Source organism: Meles meles, chromosome 7, assembly GCF_922984935.1.
Source record: "Meles meles chromosome 7, mMelMel3.1 paternal haplotype, whole genome shotgun sequence".
Lineage (NCBI taxonomy): Eukaryota > Metazoa > Chordata > Mammalia > Carnivora > Mustelidae > Meles > Meles meles.
In genome coordinates this window covers 31,593,854-31,620,528 of record NC_060072.1, presented here as the reverse complement: position 1 = coordinate 31,620,528, position 26,675 = coordinate 31,593,854, and the positions used below count along the sequence as shown (strand labels likewise).

Sequence of the window (26,675 nt, the reverse complement as noted above, 5' to 3'; positions counted from 1 at the left end):
CTATCCTTTCAGTTAAGAACTTTACTTTCTTGTTTCCTGAGCAAAGAGAAGCAATCAGTGCAGAAGCTCCACCTGCTCTCGCCATCAGGTCATCTCCAGTCACCTGCATCTGTATCTACGCACTCCACCTCCCTTCCTGTCACTATGGATGAATTCTTTGTGTTCCTAAGGCCCACTACCCCACTGGAACACTAGATGCCATCCCAAGGCCTTCTCAAAGATATTGCTCCAGCAGAGAAATACTTTTTCTCATGCCCCTTTCCCTTCAAGTCACTACCCCATTTTTCTCCTTCCCTTCATACAGACCTCCTCAAAGGAGTCTCTAGATTGTTCTATGTGATCACTATCCATTTTCTCTTAAACCAAAAGTGACCAATGCTAAATCCACCAGTTAATTTTCAATGCTCATCTTGATTCATCAGCAGCACTGAATACAGCTCTGAACATGATTGCTTATTCTCTTCCTTGATGACATTCCTTATGTGGTTTTTCAGGACTCCACACATTCCTGATTTTCCTCCCATCTAGCCTCCTTTGGTTGCTCCTTTTCATCCCCTCAGCCTCTAAAGTAAAAGCATCCCTGGGCTCAATCTTTGCATTTTTCTTCTTAACATTTGTTCCTCTGATGATCTCAGCCAGTGTCAGGACTTCAGCTACCATTTTTAGGCATATAGTTCCCATATGCCAAATTTATATCTTGAGATATAAATCTTGAGATATATAAATAAATATATATACAAATATATAAATCTTGAGACTGGACTGTTACCCTAAACCTCAGACTTCTATATATACAAGTGCCTGTTTAATACTTCCATTCAGATGTGTAATGAGCATCTCAAACTTAACATGTCCTGTTTAACTAAGTACCTGATCATTTCTAAACTTGCTGGAAACAGTCTTCCCCAGTGTTCAGAACTAAAGTTCTGATAACTCTCTCACACCCTACATCTGATCTGCTAGCAAACTGCGTTTCCATCACCTTCAAAATATATCCTGAATGGACTGCAACAACCCTACTGCTACCCACACACTCTAAGCTACCAGCACCTCTTCAGATTACTCCAACAGTCTCATAATAGGTTTGCCTGCTTCCGTCCTTGCTACTCCCGTGATCTATTGCAGACACAGTCTACGTCTAATTATTTCACTCCAGTCTTCAGAAACTTTCTTGGGTGCTTCTTCTCACTTAAAATAAAAGCCAAAGTCCTTACAGTGAACTGTTAAGTCGCTATATGACATGGCCCCTGGTAACCTCTCTGATCTATCTCATCACCTACTACTGCCCCATCTGCCCACTGTTCCAGCCACAAAGGCTTCTTTTTGTTCAACATACTTGGTATATTCCTACTTCAGTGCCTTTATACTTATTCCCACTGTTAGGGGCATCTGCTTGGCTTACTACCTCACTTCCTAAGAGTGTTCAAGTATCTCCTCAATGAGGCTTTTGCTTCACTAAATTACAACCACATCTCCAACCACCACAACCATTATTTCACTTACACACACACACACACACACATTAGCTATTTTCTTTTGTGAGAGTTATGTTAAATATGTCATGAACTTGTCATGAATAGTTAACCTTAATGTGTCCTGCTACAACTACAGTATGTAGTGCTGTGGAAATATAAGACTTCTGATGTTTTAGGGGCTTATGTTCAGATGTATTAGGCAAGGTAGTATGTCCCAGGGTAGGAAGAAAAAGATGAGACATTAAATTGGGTACGGTTCATTCAAATGCTGACAAGTCAAACGACTTCTGAAAACTATCTACAATGCTGCCACATTGATCAAAATTTTATTCTATTCTTTGTTAATTATTAAAAAAGAGGATAAATAACTATACTCAATTATATCATTTTTCATTTCTTTCATATAATATGGTAATAAAGGTTAATGTAATTTTCATTGCAGAAAAATTACAGAAAGTATTTCCATCACTAATAAATTTAAACACTAATAATTTATGCAGTTATAATATACAGTTAATATACATAAAGTCATTTTTTAAATTATAAAATTCAAAAAGAAAAATCAAAATATATCTATTGACATAATTTAATAAAAATAAAATACTTAAAAATTGAATGCTACATAAAATAACCTTGTATGCTTATTTTCTTATTAACATAAAATGTATTATTTGTTTCAGGGGTACAGGTCTATGATTCATCAGTCTTACACAATTCAAAGCACTCACCATAGCACATACCCTCCCCAAACCCCATCACCCAGCCACCCCATCCCTCCCATCCTCCTCCCCTCCAGCAACCCTCAGTTTGTTTCCTGAGACCAAGAGTCTCTTAAGGTTTGTCTCCCTCTCTGGTTTCATCTTGTTTCATTTTTCCCCTCCCTTCCCCTATGGTCCTCTGTCTTGTTTAACTTTGTATGCTCATTAAACATTGAATTACCTTTGTTTCGTTGAAGCTCATTTTTCAAATCTTCAATAATGAAAGTATTTTTTTCCATTTCTTTTGTATATTGTTCTACTTGCTCAGTGAGCATCTTAATTTGACTATCTCGTTCTTGTATGCCCTATAAAATATTTTTGAACATTACATATTATTTCTTCATGGATATTAACATACATTTTAAAAGTAAGGAAAGGGGCGCCTGGATGGCTCAGTGGGTTAAAGCCTCTGCCTTCGGCTCAGGTCATGATCCCAGAGTCCTAGGATCGAGCCCCGCATAGGGCTCTCTGCTCAGCAGGGAGCCTGCTTCCTCCTCTCTCTCTGCCTGCCTCTCTGCCTATTTGTGATCTCTGTCTGTCAAATAAATAAAAATAAAATCTTAAAAAAAAAAAGTAAGGAAAAAATAGATCTTATGTTTATATATATATAATATACATATGTTATATATATAATAAATATTTTTTGGGTCAAAACTATGTCCTTTACTACTTTGTATACTTCAACTGAACAACATTAGACACACTGATGTCACTCTAATACTTACAGATAGATATAAGAGCTAACTAACACCCTGGCAAAGGGAATTCCAGAACTCTAATATTTATGGCTTCTTCTGGCTCCTTTCATGTTACCCTTCCTCACAACCCACCCATTTCTATCTTCTGCCCTGTGGTACTTCTTTCATAATACTGTCTCTTGCAATTGTTCTTATCCTCTGAATACTTCCCAAATTTCCGCGTTTCTTCCAGACTATGACTACAGAGCACAGATAATGGAAGTATAACTTCTACATGAGAATATTTGTACTAAAAATAAAATTTAATGTAATACAGTCAAATTATAACGACACTTTTAGCTTTTTTCACATTACACGGGACATTTCAGCACCAGCATATAATATAATAAATATTAACAACAGGGTATGAAGATATACTTAAGTTTCTAAAAGTTTTTAAGTTTCTTATTAAATAATTCCCAATCAAAACAATGTGTCTATTATCTAAATCAGCATAGAAAAATACACAAAATAATTCTACTCCTGACTCTAAACTTAATTCTAATTGTTTCTTGTGACTGGACTTCAAAAGACTATTTATATACCCCATAGTGTAAGCCACTAGGTTAGACACATTGTCTACTTTAATAAACCAAATTTTGAAAGGTTTTACCTGTTGCAGAGCCATAACATTACTTTTATCAGCATCAAGTTGGGCATTTTTCAATTTCTCCCTCAGGTTATGTAACATTTGTTGATATTCAATAATTTCATCATCTTTAGAAGACAAAATTAACTAGATATAAACAATATAGGATCTGTTACATAAGAGGAAAATTAATAAATCATTTTTCACTTATATCAAATACTCTAATATATACCATTAGCAAGAAAATACAGGAAATAAAATTCACATTGAAGTGAGTAAGTAGCAGCAACTATTTGCATAATCATTGTTCTTTTTGGGTGTACCATCTTAAGTTCAAAGAAGAAATGATTTAAAAATATACAGTATAATTTTTGCTGTTTTAGAAATTCAATCTTTAAATAATCTCAAGCTTTCAAAACCCATTCCTAAATAAGAATTATAAATACCTTCGTGAAACTACCAGGAAGTTTTGTACAATTAATTTTCATGGAGAAAACCTTAAAATGTCACTGAATGAAGGTGTCTTGTGTTCTTTGCTAGAAGAACTTATAATTATAAATTTACCAGAGCCAATAAAGTAAGATTTATAAGAACTATTTCTAAAATTCATATTAAAAAACATGTTCATAAGTGTCTAAAAACTGAAAAATGAATGGTTGTATTGGTCTGAAGGAAGGAGAGTTAGAAAAACTAAAATTGAACCAGGAACTATATATACGCAATACATGGTAGCTATGAGTTATGTGAATATATTTTACTTAGAATTATTTATTTTAGATGACAAATAAGTTTTAGACTTATATTACAAATAGGCTAAAGGACTACACAGGAGAGAGTTCTTTCCTAACTAGGACATCTAATGCACTTTAAAACTGCCTAATAAAAACGTCAATAACTACCATAAGGCCTTTAAAGAAAATAAGACATTGAAATCAAAAATACAAATGAAAAACCCATTAGATCAACTGAAAAAAGCACCTTCCATTCTTCTACTTTTGCATTGACAGCAGCCATGACTGGATCATCTTCTTCATTTTTTGCTTTCAGAAGATCTGTAAGCTCCTGCACCTAAAAGGCAACAATTATTTCAAGAATCATTGCAAAATAGTGCAATACATGCATATATACACATACATTACACATATGCGGCATACATACTCATACACATATGTATGTATATAGTACCAATGCATATTCATTATTGGAGCAATTCTGTATTTAGAGGTGATATTTAGTGGTTTCTGTATCATTACAGATGTAAACTGTCATTACTAGAGAATTATATTTTTGAGTATTATTCTATTTTTTACACTAGTTTAATACCATGAAAAACGAGCAATGTATTGGTTTTCTGATATTTATAGTGTATTTATTTTATAGTAAAAAATCTTAACTTCAGGTCTACAGGACTTCTAGGCATTTTTAGTAGGAAAATCCCCATATTTATTAGTTTTCCAGGACTAGTATCTACATTAATTCAGGTATCAACTACAAGTTATGCGTAAGGGAAACTCATGTGGACAAACATATCAGCATGGCAACATGTTACAGTAAAAGGTATATTACAGCATAAGACAAAAATTCATATCCTAGAAAGTTAAAGTACTTTTTAGTTTCACATAAATAGTAATGATACGATACGAAGTCTGCGTGAATGAGTTAATCTAACAGCAATTCTTACTTGAAGCCGGTAATGATCATTTTCTTTTTTTAATTGGTCCATTATGTTATCTGTTTGATGGACGATAGCTTTCATCCTATTATACTCATCAGTCATCTTTTCCATCTCCTGTACAGACTCTTCTAGATTTTTTCTCATTTCTTGATTCTGAACTTCAATTTTTTCATTAGCTTCTGTTAAAGTCTAACGAAGTTAAAGATACTATGGTTAACCTAAGAAACTGTAATTTAAACTAAATTAAAATTAAATAGTCATAAGTGCCTGCTGGAGAATAGGGAATTCTTTAGAGATCTATAGTAGCGATTGCTCTTGGCCAATGAAATCAAATTAACTATCAACCAAATTGTTATCTAAAAAGCTTAGTTCTTCTTAATGCCCAAGACAGACATATGAAATGAATGAATTTGCAAGATATATTAACTTTAAAGATGCAATTTATTTCATGTTTCCAAATGCATAGTTGCAGATTTCTACTACAGAAGTTAACTGTAGGGCCAGATACTAGGTTTACATTACAATAAAATTGAAGTTTTGTAAGAATCATTGCCTTGAACCAACTTCTATTTTACCTGAATTTCATCCAGATACTGGACAAGTTCATAGTTTTTTTTAGACAATTGTGATCGGTAGTCACTGTCTTCTCCTCTTCTTGATAAAAGTGTTTCTTTTTGTGAATCTATTTGTTTCTGATAGTCAATAATATCCTGACGAAGTTGCTCATTCTGAGGGCAGACCAAATACAATATTCAATTATCAAGAAACTACCCAGAGAAACAAAATTTCATCATCTAACTAGTTGATCTCAAAACATATCTTTAAATTCCCAAGGTCTCTCCACCCCTAAAGTCTCACCTTTTTCTTTAGACGTTTGTTCTCCAGAAAAGAACAGGGAAAAGATAATTAGAAATGAGAAAGGTAATCCATAATTAAAATTAAGAATTAGAAATTGAAATAAAAAAGAGAAATTTTAGATGGAGATATTATTTTGGATAATCAATGAAAGCAAGAATATTAATTATCAATCAAAACAAAGACTATTTTGGTTATGTTAAAAAGATAAGAACTCCTATAAGGATAAACAATGTACAAACATTATTTGGCTCAGAAGAACCAAATAATAAAGAACTTAAAAGATTTCATGAGAAACAAAACGTTTAAAAGAATACTGGGTAAAATAAGAGAAGACAGAAATCCAGTTATTCAGCCAATTAGCAAAATAACAAAGAATGGCTTATGAATCAAAGCAAAATTTACCCACATAAAGTAAAAGATGAATGTAGTACTTAATGGCTTCAACTTTCAGTTTATTTTCTATTTCCCTGAGACAAATTCATATCACAAAATTAGGCAGCTTAAAAGCACCAGTTACTTAGAAGATTCCGGTTCTAGTTAGAATATAAATTTATGAAAATTTTTAACAGGTAACTTTGTTGAAATACCACAACTACTAAAATTTTTTACCAACCTCTCTTCTTAATTTGCTGTTTTCATTTTCTGCTTCCTCATTTCGAAGAGCCAACTAAAACAGAAAAAAAAAAAATAAGGTTCAGCAGTAATTCAATATAAAACTAGGTTTTCAGCTGATCAATTTAAATTCTAAATTCTCTCCAATGAAGTAGAGAATGATTAGCTACTAAGGATTTAGTTGATCATGTTGATCAAACATGAATAACAAACCAAAATTTGTGAAATCTAAGGATTACAAAAAACAAAACAGGTTGAGTCTAAAAATTAAAAGAAAAAAAAAACCAAAAACAAAAACCAAAACTCTAACCAAAGGATACGTAAACAAAACAACAAACAAAACCTAATGAGTAATTTTCTGTCAAAGATCTTTAACATTTTGCAGTTCTTCTTTATCAGAGCTAGAATACTCTTTGCTCTAGTGAGCATTTAAATTACTTAGAAATATAAGGCAGCACAACATAATGGTTAAAAAGAAGCAATCTGAAATCAAACTGGCCCACGTTTATATTCTTTGTCCACCAGTTTCTGGTTTCTGGTGGAGTATGAAAAAGTGATTTACCATCTCTTAAATCCAATTTTCCCATCTCATACGTTGATGTAAAAATTAAGTATGATGTATATGAAGTCCTTAGCACAACGTTCAGTGCATGAAGTAACAAAAAATTATGAAGCGTTTTCTTCTCCTCATATAAATGATTTGATTTCTTTGTGACTCTTTTGTTTCTCAAAACAGGCAAATACTATACCTATCATCACATTTTTTTCATCCGTTGTCCAAACCCCATCCTTCTTACGGCCTTTCACTTTTCTCCCTTATTCAAGGAGAAAGTAAAATTCTCAGTGGCTTGCAATTAAAATACAGTTAAATGTCTATAATAAATAAGCAAATGCAGTATGTGATCCTTGATGGAACCTTGGATATTGGGCGGAGGGACTATGAAAGGCAGTATTAGACCAATAGGAAAAAAAAAAAATACAATTACAGACTAGATATGAGATAAGGGTATTGAATAAATATTAAATTTCCTGCATATGGTAGTTATATAGAAATTATGTTAGGGAACACTCCTCTTTTTCAGAAAGACATGCTTAAATATTTTAGTGTACAGTATCATGATATCTGCAGTTAACTCTCAAGTGGCTCAGCAAAGAGAAGAGAAATATGTGTGTACAAAGATACTGCTGGAGAGAGAAAGTAAATGTGGCAAAGTTTTGACAACTGGTGCATCTATATGAAGAGCATATGAATATTTATTCCTTTTTTAATAAATATTTTTATAATATTTATAATTAATATTATAATTATTTGTGATATTGTGATATTGTGATAAAAAAATTTGTGAAGGTTTGATAGTTTTCAAAATAAGAAGTTTAGAGAAAGTTTATTAATAAAATGCAAAATGCTATACAAATCTCAAGAGTTTATCTATTACTACTATCATCATCAACATGGTCACCTGAGAATTAAGAAATAGTCCCACTGTCTTCTGAATTGGAAAATTTTAACAAGACAAGAGATGTCAAGAACTTAACACTGAAGCATTTAGCACTATTGATGTTCTCTCCCCTTAGTTTTTCAAACATCACATTCTTGATTTTTGTATTTTCTTGTGCTATCCCTTGAAGTACTTCTTCCTATTTCTTTAGACTTTTCTCAGAGTTCTCACTTACAGTCATTTCTACGCCTTCATAGCTATGTTCTTTTTTTTTTTTAAAGATTTTATTTATTTATTTGACAGAGAGAGATCACAAGTAGACAGAGAGGCAGGCAGAGAGAGAGAGAGAGAGAAGCAGGCTCCCCGCCGAGCAGAGAGCCCGACGCGGGACTCGATCCCAGGACCCTGAGATCACGACCCGAGCAGAAGGCAGCGGCCCAACACACTGAGCCACCCAGGCGCCCCATAGCTATGTTCTTAATTCACAAATCTTCATCATCCACCCAGCGTCTTACATGAATTCCAAATCCAGTTATCCTTTTTCCATACGCCTACTGTGACCTCAAACTCAACATGTACAAAAGCGAAAACTGAAGTAATAATTACACACCTTCTAACTCCTCTTGTGTCTCTACTTAGTGAATGCACTATCTCCTTATCCAGTGGCCCAATGCAGAAAACTCTCCATTCCTCCCTCTCCTCTGACAACCAGTCATTCACTACATCCAATTACACCTACATCTCTAAAGTGTTTATATCTCTTAATCCCTTGAGTCATGCCTTTAATTAGCCCATCATCAGCTCCTGCCTGCATTAGCACAAACGTCTCCTTACTCTTCTTAGTCCCCTTCAATCCATTCTCTGTAAAGCTGAATAAACTTCATAAGTATAGATCTGATCATGATATTCTTTTTTTTTTTTTTAAGATTTTATTTATTTGACAGAGAGAAATCACAAGAGAGGCAGGCAGAGAGAGAGGAAGGGAAGCAGGCTCTCCGCTGAGCAGAGAGCCCGATGCGGGACTCGATCCCGGGATCCTGAGATCATGACCTGAGCCGAAGGCAGCGGCTTAACCCACTGAGCCACCCAGGCGCCCTGATCATGATATTCTTTATTCAAAATTTTCATTGGCTCCTTTTAGGAAAAACACCTAATGCCTCAGGAACCAACCTGTGCTTACTTCTCCAGAGGATCACAAATGTTTAAACAAGAAGGGCAGGATAGTACAGTGGTTTAGAGCATAAACTCACTGAAAAAATTTGATTCAAATCCTGGTTTTTTATCACTTATTGTTTCTGTAACCATGGACAATTACTCTCCCTTCTGTGTCTCAGTTTCCTCATCTGCAGCATAGGGTAATGTTACCTATCTCATATAGTAAGTATGAAATGAGGAATAATGAATTAGTCCATATAAAATATCTGGCACATAGTAAGTATTCTACACTATCTATTTTTACCTATATTTCAGCCAAATGAGTAACCGTAGTTCCCTGAACTCACCATGCCATCTCTTTCCTCCAGATCTTAGCAAACGCTTTGTCTTCAGCCCAGAATGCCTTATCTTTAACCCATGAATGTATACTCCATCCCTTTGCCAGACTAACTCCTATTATAGGTCTTTGTTTATAAATTACTTCCTGAACCTCAAGACTGATTTAGGTATCCCTCCCCAGAATATCCTCTGTATTACATTTATCATTGACAATGAATATAAAAAAGCAGGGTATCATTGACCTCTGTATTCCTAGAACCTAACAGTTTCTGGCAAGCTATAAATTCTCAGTAAAGTGAATGACTGGTTAAGGGCAAAGAAGAAATTGCCAACAACTCATATTCCATCTCAAAGAATCTAGCAACTGGAAGAGTACATAGGCCATATATTCAAGTTTTCTGCATTTGTACCTACGAAGAAAGATAGCAGTCTAAGAAGAATGGACAAGGTAGTTCTGATTAGCTAAGGTTATATGGTATGAATGAGAAAAAGTTGATTAATGTATGGGCTACACAGAAGAACAGTTCAGAAAACCAACAGTTCAGAAAACCCCTAACAAACAATTCTATTACTGTATATCACAGTGATTATTAAGAAATCCATAAGTCTGCTATGTTTTATTGGGTCAACTAAACAAACAATCTCTAAGAACTTATTTCTAACCTTTAGGTGGCATCAATCCATACTTTTTCACCACAAAAATTATATGGATAAATCACTTTTACAAGATTATATTAAATTATATTTTAAAAAAGATATATCAAGAAAAGGCATGTTTTTCCTTAAAAATCAATTTATAACAACAACAATTTATAGCAACAACACCTTATAATCATTGACGTCTACTTAAAATTTACCACCTCCTACTTCTAAGAGAACAGTGGACAAAATAAAATTATTAGGATGTAACAAGACATTGACCTAGAGGGCACAAAGGTAGAAAAAGCTTCTGGGAATCAGGGATGGGACAGTTACAACACTTAGGCAGCAGATTTGTATAAGTTTACTGACAGGTGAGGCAAAATAAGAAACATATTGTTTCTGACAGGAATTAACAAAACCATCTGCGAAAAATTTTTTCCTCAAACTAAATTAAAGTGACTACTGCATGAATTATTTTATACATAACAAGGAATAACATAAAAAGTACTAACTATATTTGTATAAAAGACGAAATGTCATACTTTAAAATATACATTGACTTATAAAATGCTGGCATTAACACAACTTCTTAAGAAACTATATATTTTTTAATATTTTATTTATTTGACAGAGAGAAATCACAACTAGGCAGAGAGACAGGCAGAGAGAGAGGAGGAAGCAGGCTCCCCACGGAGCAGAGAGCCCGATGCGGGGCTCGAACCCAGGACTCTGGGATCATGACCTGAGCCAAAGGCAGAGGCTTTAACCCACTGAGCCACCCAGGCGCCCCAAGAAACTATATTTTTTTACATGTAAGTATTTATTGCACAAAGCAAGGTACATCTGAAAACAAGAAATTTGATTTAAAGATGTGATGACAACATGAATAGTGATATAAAGTCTTAGCGGTAAGTATACATCAATTCTCACATAAAACATATAAATTGATGGTTATCACTATAAAAAGTATAATCAGGTGTTTTTAGGTAACTCAATCAGTTAAAATTCATTGAGGAAAGTGTGCCTTACTTGTTCATTAACCTTCTTCTCTTTCTCTAATTCCTTTTCCATGTCCTCCAATTCTCTATCTTTTTGTTCCAACTGTTTCTCAAGTTGGCGAATTTCATCACGTAAAAACCGAGTGTCACGTCCACCTGCAGACTGCTGGGCCATCTGAAAGTAATAAACCAAAAGTACAAATCAATCCCATTATAATTAGAGAATCAACAAAAAATTGACTTTATATTTGTATTACAATCAGCACCAGATATTTAAAATCATGTTAGCCTAAGAACCTGTTTTTAAAATTGTTTACTTAAGCTTTAGTCTGCAGACTGACATGCCCTTAAGCTTTTTCTGAGCCACCCACATCTAGGAATTGAATGTCAATCGCTCAGCCTCAATTATAACCACTAAGCCACAGACACCAGACTAAACTGCACAAGCAGAGAACATAGGCAATGAACTACCAAGCCTTGTCTTCAGTGTCAGAACTCTGAAACCAGGCTACAAACCAGCAGGGTTCTGGTTCTGGTGCTTTTTTTTGTTTGTTTGTTTTTTTATTTAACATTTTACTTATTTGAGAGAGAGCGTGAGTGAGAGAGAGAAGGAGAGAGAACCTGAAACAGACGCTGCACTGAGCACAGAGCCCAACACAGGGCTTGATCCCACAGCCACGAGATTATGACCTGAGCCAAACCAAGAGTCGGACATTCAACTGACTGAGCCACCCAGGGAACCTGACTTCTGGTGCTCTTTACCTGCCCTTTTCCTCATACTATATTTAAATCAGTGCTGCCCAACAGGGCTTTTTAGGATAATGGAAATGTTCCTGCACGCCTGAATACTGTAGCCACTATCTACAAGTGGTTTTGAGCACTTGAAATGTGGCTACTGCAACTAGAGAACTGAATTTTTAATTTTTTTGTAATGAATTTAAGTGTAAATAACCACAAGTGATTAGTGCTACTGTACTGGATGGCTCAGGCTGAGATTACCTTGAAAATCTTATGCCAGATTGGGGTATCTGGCGGGTTCAATAGGTACAAGCATTCAACTCTTGATCTCAGGGTCATGAGTTTGAGTCTCATGTTGAGGGTAAACATTAATGAAAAAAAAATCTTGTGGCAGATTAAATCCATTTCACTTCATATTCCTGTTATTTGGGGTCATGGTCCAAAATAAGTCCCTTATTATCTACCTGTCTCATATTCATGTCTTTACCATACAGTTGTTACTTCTACATATTAAGTAGATTTTTCTTACTCTTTTCCTCCTTCAGAAAACTTTCCTTTGTGCTCTTAAAAATCTTTCAAGATAAATTAATATTTTACACTCTTAGCTCTTTTACTGAATCATGGTCTCCATCTCCTCTCCTTAGCTGCACTTTGGTTTCCTTAGTATACTAAATCCTTTGGAACTCTTTTAATTGGGAGATACTCATTCTTTCACATCCCAAGAACTCATGGGCAAAAGAAGGTGTTGATTTACCTCAACCTGTAACTTCCAGGCTATCATTCCTCTACCATCTTGTGAAAACTCCAGCTGCTATGAATTCCACATGACATCCAGCTATCCAATCCCCACCTACTCATGGTAGCAGCAAACTACTAACTTCCCAATTGCTCCCTCTCAACTGAGAATTCTTGGCACATGGCTCATAGTGTTCCACCAAAAGCCCCTAAGCAGTTTCTGCATTCATAGAACTTTCATTCTAGTCTCTCTCTTTTTACATGCTTCTTGAATTCACTATAACCTCCCACTCTCAATGCCCACGTCAGAACCTTGTCCCAGCAGAAACATTTTCTCATGATTCCTTAGTATACCTGCCCTCTGACCTCATAGTACCCTCTGATCCCTTGACTTCTCTCTAACCTCTCCTATCATTCGAATCTTGATTTACCCATTCAGCTGAGATTTCATAATAATCACTTATCACTTCAACCACTTTACCAATATCTCCCACTGCCCTGTCCTTCTATTCTACAGTAGCTGCCTGGATAAACACTAACAGAATCAATCCAACTTCATAATTCATTTAGTAAGTATATATTGAGAATGGTTGATATTTTTCTAGAAGCTAGATATACAGTACAGAATAAAAATAACTCATCCTAGTTCATAGAGTTAGTAAGTCAAAGAATCAGGATTTATTCAAATTATCTGAGTCTAGATCCCTTAATCTCCAGCTCATTCCCCACTATATTTCAAGCTTAAGCTTTGTTAAACTTCCTTCAACTTTGACTACACATCTTCCACTCTTATTTTTGGCAAATGAGCCTTCCCTCTAACCTTTCAACTTCCAGGTTCCACATAAAAGCTTCTGTACACATCCATATTTCTTACCACGAAGGAAGAAGTTCTTTTCTCCTCTTAAAGGCTAATTCATTTCTATCACATTCCTTCCCACATTCTCAGGAGTGTCAATGTATTCAGTTCCTTAACAATATATTCATATTTTGGCTCTTAGCTTTCTCAAGAGCTACTTCTTCTACCATATCCTTCCATCACTATTCCTCAAATTCCCATGTGCCTCCACTGCAGCTCAGTTACTAGTTAGTAATCTTCAGGATACCTCTCTAGACTCTAAGCTTCAGGTTACTGAATATTCTTTTGTTTTTTTAGATTTACTTCTTTTTAATATTTAGATTTATTATTTTTTATATTTATTTACTTGACAGAGAGACAAAGAACACCAGCAGGGGAAGCAGCATGCAAAGGGGGAGGAAGAAGTAGGCTCCCGGCTGAGCAGTGAGCCTGATGTGGGGCTCGGTCCCTGAGCCAAAGGCAGCTGTTTAACCTACTGAGCCACCTAGGTACCCCTCCTGAATGTTTTTATTTTGTTCACAATTGGATACTCAATCCTAAGAATTTATATAACATGTAAAATATATGTTGAACAAACAACTAATTAGGAACACAGTATCATTCTTGTGATTTTTCCAAGCAATAATAAAAAATTTTGAAAACAGTAATTCAACATAATAAAATTAACAAGTGCACCCTAGTAATACAAAAGGACATACCTCCAGTTCATTTTCCAGTTTCATTACTTTAGTTTTTAATTGATTTTCTATTAAAAAAAAAGTTTCAGTTAGATTTATCTCAAAACAAATTTTTAAATAAACTTCAAAGTAATAATATTGTTATTTTTAAAGATTCAATCATGATTACAATAAGTTAATGTAAGAAAAAATAACTTTCATACCTCATACATGAAACAAGAGTTCTAGAAATGTCTTTCAAAATAAAGTGAGTATATAAATATTATAGAGTATACTAAACAGAATCCCCTATTTAACATCAAGATGAACTTTTCTAGGGCATTTACCAAATTTTGCTTGTTCTTCTCCAGCTTTTTCAACTTCCTCCAAAGCTAGCTCTACTTCTTGAGCTTTCATCTAAATATAAAAAGAAAGGTTATTTCAATATGCCTTTACATAAGTACTGAAAATGAGTTGGTTTTTTTTTGTTTTTGTTTTTGTTTTTTTTTTTTTTCATTTGCTTTCCCAGTATTTAGTGCATTCAGTCCCTGGGATATGGAGACTTTCAGTAAATATTTGTTGAATAAATAGATGATGTTCTTACTAGAACTAATTCTAGTTCTAGTAAGAAGTAGTTCTTACTAATCAAAGATATTTGATTCCTCTTTTTTTATTTTTTAAAGCTTTTTTTTTTTTTTAAAGATTTTATTTATTTATTTGACACAGAGAGATCACAATAGGCAGAGAGGCAGGCAGAGAGGCAGGCAGAGAGAGTGAGAGGGAAGCAGGCTCCCCGCCAAGCGGAGAGCCCCATGCGGGACTCGATCCCAGGACCCCGAGATCATGACCTGAGCCGAAGGCAGCGGCTTAAACCACTGAGCCACCCAGGCGCCCCTGATTCCTCTTTTTCCTTCTAGTCTTATATCCAGTAGTGTAACTTTTCCCTTTTGTAATGTTTTCTATTTTTTTCTATTAAATTGTCATTATTTTAGTCCATAATCTTATATCTAAACTTCTTCACAATGTTGTCTAAATAGCTTCAATTTCTTTCAGTTTGTTTTATTAACATATCTACTTTAGCCTTGTTAAGCCACAGTTTAGCCTAGTTTAGCCATACTTTTGTATTTATCAATTGTGGCTCAAAAACCTCTACCATTAGAGGTATTGCTGATAGCATAAAATACACCTGTAATACCCTTGACAGCCCACTGCAAGCTACATCCAACATTTGTTTCCTCTATAACCTACTAACAATTTTCTGCACCTGTCTCCTCAACTGTAATGAATAAGCATATTTTCTACTCCAAGTTTTATTTAAGGTGATTTCCAGCTTTAGAAGCTTTTTAAAATTTACCACTGATTTTCATTTACCTAAAATTACTCATCAGTCTTTGCCTCTTATGAAGTCTTCTCTCACTTAAACCTTTCCCCCTCCCAATAAATCCCTATACGACTTTTTACATTTTTCATTCTGACTTCAGGATTATGTTAACATAATTACAAAAGACCTCGCTATGTTATTTTTAAAAATACCCATTCTGTTTCTCTTAAACATTCTTTTAGGAACTTCAGGGCAGAAACCAGCAATGTCTTGCACACTAAAATTTTCAATCCACACTTGAAGAGATCTCATTTTTGAGTGATTTTGATGTTACAAAGTATTTTCGTAAGGATTAACCTATTTAAGAACAGTTCCTTAAACGTCCTTTAATAGTCAAAACCATTATTAAAACCTACTGTATACAAACCTTCATTAGTGATTGAGTAATTCTGAAAAGGTGTATCACATTTTCTTGACTTTCAGTTTTTAGCTCACTTATTTCCACCTAAGTAAAAAGAAAAGCAACTATGTTTTATAATCCTGGGGCAAAATATGAAAACTCTTTCATATGTAACATGCATTGACTTCAGGAACAACTTAGATTAATCACAGTTGTGTGTATATATGTATGTGCGTATGGTTTATCAATGAAGCACCTTGGATAAGGAAATCAATAAATTATCTGCCAATTCTTCTTGACGAGGCAGGTCATCTGGGTCAACTTTTATTATTTCTTTCCAGTTTATATTAGGTGGCATCTTGAAATCTTTCACTGTGCTTTACCTTCTGTAACAAAACAGGTGGGTATTAGCATTTTCAAGGTAAACAGCATTACTATTTTTATAGATTACATCATTTTAACTCTCTATGGTGTTAGCAAAGAGTTATGGCTTTGTATAACAGATAAGTGGGCAAAATAGCCTTGATCAAAATTATAGCAGCTGGCACAAAACAACAAATACTGAACCGGCTGAATAAACTATGACGGATTCTCCCATACAACTCATCTAGGTCAGAACTAAGATTCTGAGCCCCCTTCTCCACGCCCCCTTACCACCGAGGCGCGCGAACATCTGAAGGTGCCAAACGCGGGGGTACTTGGAAGGCTGAAAATGAACTCTGATTCGGTGAAGCAGGAACTGGGAGTAAAAAAGAAAAGGTGGGGGGGCGGCGGGGGACGATTGAAATGAGAGCAGGTAGGCCGGGGAAAACGGGGCGGAAGACAGGAGAAGGCAGACGGATTGTGGACCAAAGACAAGGTTAGGGAAAATAGGCTGTTACATTTGGGCCCTGAGGCTTAGAGAACCTGCTTGGGAAGAAACTGGCTGCTTCTGCTCACCAAGATCCACCCACCTAACCGAGCCTGGCAACCAGCAGAGGCCCCTGATCTGCCGCACGGACCAAAGTCAGCCCCGCTGCCACACCTGACCGCTCCCCACCGCTGTTCTGCCGGGACTCTGGATCCCGCCAACAGCTCCTGTGCAGGCAAGAGCCGCGCGGCTGCTAGGCGACACCATTCCCCACCCAGCCAAGGACTGCACAAGGCCCCGGATGCGAGGGAAGCCTACATTTCACGACCTTGGGTGATGCTTTGCGTTTAGATCTCCTGCAGGGTCCCTCGGACTCTCTGTTAAAGACGGAGAGAAAGCGAGGGATAAGGACTCCAAATCCCAGAGTGCAGTTCTGTCTGGAGTCTTTTGCATGCTGGGAATTGAAGTCTCTGAAAAGTGGAGGTAGGCCGTTCCCGGCGTGCAATGCGGGAGGCTGCGAAGCTACCGAGGTGGTGGGGGGACGACCCAGAGGCGGGAGGCGCAGTGACTGAGGCGCGTGTGCGCTGGTGACCTGAATGAGGTAGACCATGACTGTGCCTTTGGTGGCGTCACCACCTGGGCCGCTTTTCCTGGGATTTCTCTAAGCCATCTGTTGGTGGAACCGCTCCCAGGTGAGGTCGGGCTGTGGGTCAGCGACGGGGGAGGAGTTGAAGGGAGCGGTCCCGGCTTAATGAAGCTCGTGCTATTGGCGCGGGAGGACTCGGGCCAGTTCTGAAGAGGTGAGAAGACCCCCCTTTTCTTGGGCGTTTGCACACGTTCCACGGGTGCTGTCCTTAAGAAGAAAAAGAAAGTTTTAGTTCTGTGCTCTCAGAATCTACTCCGTACAGTGGAGTGGGGCCGCACGGCCAAGATCATGGTTTCGGGTTGAGTGAAGAATTGAGAAGAGGACATATTCTCTTCTGCCCGCCTTACCTGTAGCACCATAGCCTTCGCGGATTGGAGGACTTGAAGATTGAAGAACTGGTATACAGTGGAGGTTCTAGAAAGGCGTGTTTAGAATTTGCCCAACCTAATGCTGGGCTGGAGAAACAAGGGGCCTCAGTACTCACCAGCCTAGATGCTGTCACTTCCTTGGTTACTGAGGATGCCCTCATATGAAAGCGTTTCTCAGGTGTTTACAGTTCTTTCGGTCAAGTTTTGTTCATCCCGCTGTGCTTAAACATTCACGAATTTGATACACTACTAGATAACTTTGTTAAGACGCTGTCGACTCGAAATCTAAATGACATTTTCAACTGCTAAACCAGTGCCTCCTATTTTTTTTTTTTTTGAGGACTTTTTCTTACCTATAATTGATAGAAGTTTTCCTTCTGAAAATATGGTTTCTTTTCAAACCAAGTATTTGGGTAAAGCAAAAAATAAAAGGTATCTATTTAGTGAGCTACATTTTAAAGACATTCATCAGATTTGTAGATTCAATGATAATTTTGTTGTATCCTTTACTGAGATTATATGCCACATACTGTTCATTATTTTTTTAACCATGCTGACATTACATGCCCAGGTATTTTCTTCCTCCTATAGGTTGTCTTTTCATTTTGATGATGGTTTCCTTTGTTGTGCAGAGGCTTTTTAGTTTATTTTTGTTTATTTTTGCTTTTTGCCTTTGCTTTTGGTTCCAAATCCAGAAAGTCATTGTCAGCGAGCATGTGGCTCTTCAGTTTTTCTAGCACTATTTATTAGACTCTCCTTTCTTTATTGTAAATTCTTGGTATTTGGTTTGTTTTGTTCCATTAACCTGTGTGTTTTATGCAAATGCCATTCTCTTTTGATTACTATAACTTTGTCACTCTATCACTTAACAGTCCAGTGAAGTGGATGCCTATATCATCCTTATTTTCCAACCAAGTTGTAAAACTGAGGCTTGGAGAGGTCAAGTACTGTGCTAAAACTTAAATGGTGTGATTGAAAATGGATTTTTCAGGCTGGAGGACATTCTGTTTAATGCCATACTGTCTCTTCAGGCATGCTAAGAACCACTATCTGTGAAGTGCTTGTTCTTTAGCCTTGCTGTCTACAGTAAATGTCATATTCTAATGATGAAGCTTTGTTTACTTAGGAATTTGAATTATGTATTTTTCATGTTCAGTTTTTAATTCATAATTTAGCAAGGGAAGGAAGAAATGAGATCTAATTTCTCTTATCACATGAGTCATATGCTAAAAACTTCATGTTTATTTTCGTCTTAAGAATCTGTTTTTACTGCAGCACCTTGTTTTTCTTGGTTTTCATTTGTTATAACTATCCTATATATTCATTTACTAGTTTTGTTTTGTCTTTATTGGTCTTTACTGCCCTTACTTCCCCTCACCCCGTTGTTCATATTTATATTCCCAGCAACTCAAGGTACCTGGTATAATGATGAATTTTATTTTCATTTTTCAGAAGTGGAAATAGATTCAGAGAAGCTAAGTTATTTCCTAATAATAAATCTCAGTTACAGTCCTGACTTAAATTTCAGTCTTTTACTTATTCTAACAGTATTTTTGAGCTTGTACACTGTGCTAGTGTTGGTTCATAACCTCCTTTGGGAGCTTTCCAGATAAAATCTGAAACTGGCTACCGAATGTGGTGAGCAGAGAGACCAAAGAAATGGGAAGGCCACTGCAGCTTGGTAGGTGGCAGTTTCACTAAGCAAAGTGGTCTTGCCTATGAGGCTTGTCTTTGGCAGCCAGAGGGATAATGGATCCCTGCACCCACCACACAGATCTTAAAAGTTTATGTAGAAAGAGGCCTTAACTGGGTTTAGTCAAGGGTATCATGCAAGTGTTCTCAACACCATATCATTATCTCAAGTCTTTGTGGTTGCAGCAGCCTTGGGGAGCAGGAAAAGCAAACAGAACCACATTCCAAAGGGAGGGGATAAGGAGACTCAGATCACCTGGGTCCAGTTTATAGATCAACTGGCAGTCTTTTCAGTGACCTGCCCCAACAGCTATATGTGGGGGATATAACAGGACACAAGGTTGCAGTGGTCTAGGTCCTAGTGCATTGTATTAAGTTTGTACCTAACTGTGAATCAAGAAATTTAATCCAAGTTCTAGTTCAAACACTCACTATGTAATTTTGAGGAAAGTTGCTAAAACTCACTGTTACTTTTCATCAGATTTTTTGCATCCTTCCATTTTCACCAAGAGAAGAGATTTATGTGATAATTTTATAAGTGGGCTTATTAAAGGAACACTTGCCTGGACCTGCCTTCTTTCTTCTTCCTGGTTTTATGAGCAGCTTTATCTGACCAAAATCATCTCACAAGAAAGGCTTCCCTTTTATAATTACTACCTTTATTCCCTATATCAGGCTACTTATTTTATTTAAATGATATTTCCATTCCCTTTTTAGCTGCCTTATAGAGAAAATGAATGGTAACTTATTTTTCCAGCATCTGTAATAAAATATGGCCATGAGAAATTTAGTATCCACTGTGTGTAATAAATGTTTTGTTTGTTCTCCTGGAGAGGATTCAGTGTGCAACAAGCAGATACTTGTCTTTTGACACGAAACTGGAAAGATTAGGAGGAACAAGTGTGAATGCAGACTTCACAAACTTTATGTGCTTTAAAAAAGTCATGAAATACAGATTATTCTTACTGAAGAAGATAACATCATGAAATTATTTTATGGAGAGAACTTTACTTTCCAGGGTAAATAGTCCCAGATTCATACAAAACTTTCCTATAGGTTTATTTTTTCCACAATTATACTGTTGGATTTTTAGGAAAAGGGGTTCATGGTACAGTTTTGCCGAAGAAAGTATATTAAGTTCGGTATCTCTGTGTTGTAGCTCTTAAGTGGTCTTCCATTGCATTTATGTTGTTTGCGCATATGTAGTGACATGCCATTGTTGTAAGTAAACACAAATCAGTCGCATTCACTCAGACTATGAGCCTGTGTTGAATATGTTTATGTGGCTAGAAGAAGTACTGGAATTTGCCTTAGTCTGTTCATATTGCTTTAACAGAATACAATGTACTAGGTGGTTTATAAAAACAGGAATTTATTTCTCACAGTTCTGGAGACTAGGAAGTACCAAGATCAAGGCATGAGCACTTTCAGTGTCTGATGAGGGCCCACTTCCTGGTTCATGGGTAGTGTCTTTACTGTTTCCTCACATGGCAGCGTTCATATTGCTCTAACAGAATACCCTATATTAGGTGGTTTATAAAAGCAGGAATTCATTTTTCACAGTTTTGGAGACTAGAAAGTACTAAGATCAAGGCATGAGCATTTCAGTATCTCATGGGGGCCCACTTCCTGGTTCATGGATAGCGTTTTTACTATTTCCTCACATGGCAGAAGGGACAAAAGATCTCTCTCAGGCCTCTTTGGTAAGGGCACTAATCTCATTTGTGAAGACCCATCCTCATGTCCTAATCACCTTTCAAAAGCCCACCTTCAAATACCACATTGAACATTAGGATTTAACATGAATTTTAGGGGTACACAAACATCTGCTCTGTACCATTCCCACAGCTAATACTGATGTGGTACATTGTTATAGTAGTGGCCCCCAGTGAATCATGCCTCCCTCCATATATTCCTTTATGTAAACCTTTCTATTTCCCTTAACTTCTACTCTTGTAAGTAGTTGTTTTGGGCAGAACCTAAAATGACTCCACAGCTAAGCTCATGATATCCATGAGAATTACTAGCTCTCATTCCCTTTCTGTCATAATATGCTCCCTTGGAGAACCTCTCCTTCAGTGACTATGGTTTAACCTTGCTTGATGGGGGGGGGGGGGGGGAATACACACACACACACACACACACACACACACACACACACACATATGTATATATTTATGTGCTTTAAGTAAAGATGTGAGAAGAGTTTGTGCACTGGGACTTGCCCCCTTCTCTCCTGAGATCACCATTTAAGGAAATTTAGGTTAACCTACTAGAGGATATGACCATACATAGCAGAAACTAGCATTCTAACCTAAGACCTCTACACTTTAGCAATTTTTATTTAAATTCTAATTATTTAACATACAGTGCAGTGTTGGTTTCAGGAGTAGAATTCAGTGATTCATCATTTACATACAATACCCAGTGTTCATCATATCAAGAGCCTTCTTTAATACCCACGACCCATCTAGTCTATGCCCCACCACCTCTCTCTATCACCCCTCAGTTCTAAGAATCTCTTACAGTTTGTCCCTCTCTCTTTTTTTCCCCCTTCTCATATGTTCATTTGTTCTGTTTCTTAAGTTCTGTATATTAGTGAGATCATGCAGTATTTGTCTTTGACTGACTTATTTTACTTCATATAATACACTTTACCTCCGTACACATGGTTGCGAATGGCAAGATTTCATTCTTTTTGATGACTGAGTAATGTTCCATTGTGTATATATACACATACCACGTCTTCTTTATCCATTCATCAATTGATGGACACTTGGGTTCTTTCCATAGTTCAGCTCTTGTTGACAATGGTGCTGTGAACATCAGGATGCATGCACACCATCAAATCTGTATTTTTGTACCCTTTGGGTAAATATATAATAGTGCAATTGCTGGATCATAGGGTAGTTCTATTTTTAACTTTTTGAGGAACCCCCATACAGTTTACCAGAGTGGCTGCACCGGTTTGCATTACCACAGTGTAAGAAAGATCCCCTTTCTCCATATCCTTGCCAACATCTCTTGTTTTTTGTATTGTTAATTTTAGCCATTCTGAGAAGTGTGAGGTTGTGTGTCATCCTGGTTTTGATTTGTGCTGCCCTGATGAGTGATGTTGAGCATCTTTTCATGTGTCTGTTGGCCATCTGGATGTCATCTTTGAAAAATGTCTATTCATGTCTTCTGCCCATTTCTTAATTGCATTACTTGTTTTTTGGGTGTTGATTTTGATAAGTTCTTTATGGATTTTGGATACTAACCCTTTATTGGTTATGTCATTTGCGAATATCTTGTGCCATTCCATAGGCTTTTAGTTTTGTTGATTGTTTCTTTGGCTGTGCAGAAGCTTTTACCTTGATGAAGTCCAGTGGTTTATTTTTGCTTTTGTTCCCCTTGCCTCCAAAGATGTGTGTAGTATGTTGCTACAGCCGAGGTCAAAGAGGTTGCTGCTTGTGTTCTCCTCTAGGATTTTGATGGCTTCCTGTCTCACATTTAGGTCTTTCATCCATTTTTGAATTTATTTTTGTATTTGGTTAAGAAAGTGGTCCAGTTTCATTCTTCTATATGTTGCTGTCCCATCTTCCCAACACCATTTGTTGAAGAGACAATCTTTTTTCCATTGGATATTCTTTCCTGCTTCATTGAAGATTAGTTGACCATAGAGTGATAAGCCCATTTTAGGTTTCTCTTATCTGTTCCATTGATCTATGTGTCTTTTTTTTGTGCCAATACCATACTGTCTTGATGATTATAGCTTTGTAATATAGACTGAAGTTTGGAATGGTGGTGCCTCCAGCTTTGCTTTTCTTTTTCAAGGTTGTTTTGGCTATTTGGGGTCTTTTGTGGTTCCATACAAATTTTCAGATTGTTCTAACTCAGTGAAAAAGCTGGTGGTTTTTTTGATAGGGTTTTCATTAAATGTACAGATTGCTTTTGGTAGTATAGATATTTTAACAGTGTTTTTCCAATCCGTGATCATGGAATGCTTTTCCATTTCTTTGTGTCCTCTTCAATTTCTTTCATCAGTGTCCTATAGTTTTTTAGAGTACAGATCTTTTACCTCTCTGATTACGTTTATTCCTAGCTATCTTATGGTTTTGGTGCAATTGTAAATGTGATAGATTCCTTCATTTCTTTTTCTGCTGCTTTAGTATTGGTGTATAGAAATACAACAGATTTCTGTATGTTGACTTTATATCTTGCAACTGTGTGTATTTGTTCTTGAAATCTTTTGGTGTAGTCTTTGAGTTTTCTACATGAAGTATCATGTTGTCTGTGATAGTGAGAGTTTGACTTCTTCCTTGCCAATTTGGATGCCTTTTATTTCTTTTTGTTGTCTGATTGCTGAGGCTAGAACTTCCAGTACTATGTTAAATAACAGTGGTAAGAGTGGACATCCCTGTCTTGTTTCTAACCTAAGAGTAAAAGCTCTCAGTTTTTCCCCACTGGGGATGATGTTAGCTGTGGGTCTTTCGTATACGGCCTTTATGATGTTGAGGTATGTTTCCTTTAACTGTACTTTGTTGTTGAAAATTTTATCAAGAATGGTTGTGTTTTTGTCAGATGCTTTTTCTGCATCTAATGACAGGATCATATAGTTTTTATCCCCCCCTTTTTTTAATCCTTTCTTTTATTAATGTGGTGTATCACCTCAGTTGATTTGTGAATATTGAACCATTCCTGCAGCTCAGGAATAAATCCCATACAATTGTGAGTAATTCTTTTAACATACGATTGAGTTCAGTTTGCTGGTATCTTTTTGAGAATTTTTGCACCCATGTTTATCAGAGATATTGGCCTGTAATTCTCCTTCTTAATGGAGACCCCCTAGATTTCCTAGATTTAGATTTCCTGCTTTAATCAAGCAGGATAACTATAAGCAATAGGGACCCAGGCACAACCAGCAACAGTAATATATATGTATAGTTATATATATGTATGTGCATATATGTATACATACATATACTTGTGTATATGTATCAAATAAAGATACTTATATCAAGGATTGGACTTAAAAAATTATGGGGCTGGTAAATTCAGAATTTGTAGATGTAGAGTTTGTAGATGTAGAGTAGGCTGGAGTGGAAACTCTCCAGCAGGATCTGATGCTGCAGTCTTGAGGTAGAAATTCTTTTTAGGGAAACTTCAGTTTTGCTCTGAAGGTAATTCAACTGATTAGATGAGGTCCATCCACATTATGGAATATAATCTTTACTTAAAATCATTGGATTGTAAACGTTAGCCACATCTACAAAATACTTTCATACCAACACCTTGATTAGTATTTGATACTACTCTCGCCAAGTTGACACATAAAGCTAACCATAACAGTACTCATCCTGAATAGTAAGCATTTTATAATGCCATTTACTTGATGAATAGCATTTCACTGGCAAACCCATGTGATGCTTCTTAAACCCCTCACCCATACCAAGTTTGTAGAATTTTAAAGATAACCCAAGGGAGTTTAATGATGAAATAAAGGGAGTGAGCTAGTTCCAGTGCATGCTTGTGAGCTCAGTTGTGGAGTCATCTGAGGTTCTGCCCCCAAAGCCTCCTGTGGGAGTAGAGGATGGAAGTAGGGGTCATGATTGTAAATAGATCTCAGTGAATAAAAGCTGGATATCACGTTTCCAAGGAGCGACTAAGGGATAAAAGGAACTTGAGGTGAGGATTCCCAGTAGTAAGGGGTTTTGTCCCATACATGTCAAGTAAGCATTTTTGTTTTCCTTTCTTTCATCATTTTGCTCTAATGCTGTAGTGTTCAAAAACTATGTTTAACCAGAGTGTAAGGTACGCTCATATCTAAAGAAGGAAGAGTAGAACCCCATTCCATGACAAGAGGCTTCTTATTTTCAGTGATCCAGAGCTTGGAGTAGAGGACAATCCCCAGAGTTAAATCAAGTTGAGAGTTTTGATTATTATGTTGGAATTGAGTGTTTCAGTTACTGAATGAACTGCATTGCAACTTAATGTGACTGTATAACTCTTCATTAACTATTTAGAAATCCTGGGAACTGTCCAAGTTTCTTAAAGTTACATTTTATAATCTTATGTTTTTTTAAACCTTTAAATTCAACCTTAAAAAAAAACTTTTTTTTTTTTTAAAGATTTTATTTATTTATTTGACAGAGAGAGATCACAAGTAGGCAGAGCGGCAGGCAGAGAGAGAGAAGGAAGCAGGCTCCCCGCCGAGCAGAGAGCCCGATGCGGGGCTCGATCCCAGGACCCTGGGATCATGACCTGAGCCGAAGGCAGTAGCTTTAATCCACTGAGCCACCCAGGCGCCCCCCCCCCCCCAAAAAAAACCTTATTTTATAAACTTACCCTTTTTCTCTATAACAACTCAAATTGAAAGGACTAAGTGCCTTAGCTACATTTCAAAGTTGGTCAGGGCACCTGGGTGGCACAGTCAGTTAGACATCCAAGTCTTGGTTTCCACTCAGGTTGTGATCTCAAGGTTATGAGATCAAGCCTGATGTGGAGTCTGCTTGGGATTCTGTCTCTCTCCCCCCTCTACCCCTCTGCCTCCCCACCCACCACATGTGCGCACATGCTCTTTCTCTAAAATAAATATGTCTTTTAAAAAAAAACAAAACTTGTTTAAATTCCCTTAATTTAAAATTGTATTTATGGGGGCGCCTGAGTGGCTCAGTCGGTTAAGCATCTTAAGCATCTGCCTTCAGTCACGGTTATGATTCTGGAGTCCCAGGGATTGAGTCCCATTTGGGCTCTGCTCAGAGGGGAGTCTGCTTCTCGCTCTCCCCCGGTCCCCTTCCCTGCCCCCTGCTCATGCTCTCTCTCTCTCTCTTTAATAAGTGGATAAAATCTTTAAAAATTATATTTACAATTTGAATGTATTCATTTGTATTAAGGACTTCAGATACCTGACTTAAAAAGCAAAACTTTCTCAATACTTAAAACAATTTGTATAAACTAGTAAATTAAGCTTAAAACTATAGCAACTCCCAAGTCCTTACAAAATTCCAATAATATTTGTAAACTTGGCTAAATTATTATACTTTTCACCTAAAAAGTCTAAATCCATAAATTGCATGGTTTGTAATTTAATATAATACGTATTATATATTATTGTATCATATAAAATTGTACTTTATTGGATTTGAAGCTAATAT

General features: G+C 36.5%; 2 protein-coding genes across 6 annotated transcripts in view; one reads left to right on the top strand and one right to left on the bottom strand.

Annotated features, from left to right (window-relative positions):
- The window catches only part of CEP290 (centrosomal protein 290), a 96,380-nt gene extending 79,208 nt beyond the window's left edge, over window positions 1-17,172 (bottom strand). The window contains exons 1-12 of one of the 3 annotated variants that reach the window (XM_046013013.1): window positions 17,152-17,172; window positions 16,240-16,369; window positions 16,011-16,088; window positions 14,610-14,679; window positions 14,305-14,351; window positions 11,309-11,452; window positions 6,706-6,759; window positions 5,810-5,962; window positions 5,241-5,423; window positions 4,538-4,627; window positions 3,584-3,706; window positions 2,415-2,538 (exon numbers count right to left, since the gene is read on the bottom strand). In XM_046013013.1, coding sequence (XP_045868969.1) covers window positions 2,415-2,538; window positions 3,584-3,706; window positions 4,538-4,627; window positions 5,241-5,423; window positions 5,810-5,962; window positions 6,706-6,759; window positions 11,309-11,452; window positions 14,305-14,351; window positions 14,610-14,679; window positions 16,011-16,088; window positions 16,240-16,341 — 1,168 coding nt within the window. In that variant the 5' untranslated portion in view covers window positions 16,342-16,369; window positions 17,152-17,172. Of the gene's footprint in view, window positions 1-2,414; window positions 2,539-3,583; window positions 3,707-4,537; window positions 4,628-5,240; window positions 5,424-5,809; window positions 5,963-6,705; window positions 6,760-11,308; window positions 11,453-14,304; window positions 14,352-14,609; window positions 14,680-16,010; window positions 16,089-16,239; window positions 16,370-16,637; window positions 17,088-17,151 lie in introns of those variants that run through there. The other 2 variants (XM_046013012.1, XM_046013011.1) reach the window with 2 other exon arrangements.
- Window positions 17,173-17,342: 170 nt separating this feature from the next.
- Window positions 17,343-26,675, top strand: part of TMTC3 (transmembrane O-mannosyltransferase targeting cadherins 3) — a 58,991-nt gene continuing 49,658 nt past the window's right edge. The window contains exon 1 of one of the 3 annotated variants that reach the window (XM_046013014.1): window positions 17,343-17,434. In XM_046013014.1, coding sequence (XP_045868970.1) covers window positions 17,430-17,434 — 5 coding nt within the window. In that variant the 5' untranslated portion in view covers window positions 17,343-17,429. Of the gene's footprint in view, window positions 17,634-26,675 lie in introns of all 3 variants that reach the window. The other 2 variants (XM_046013015.1, XM_046013016.1) reach the window with 2 other exon arrangements.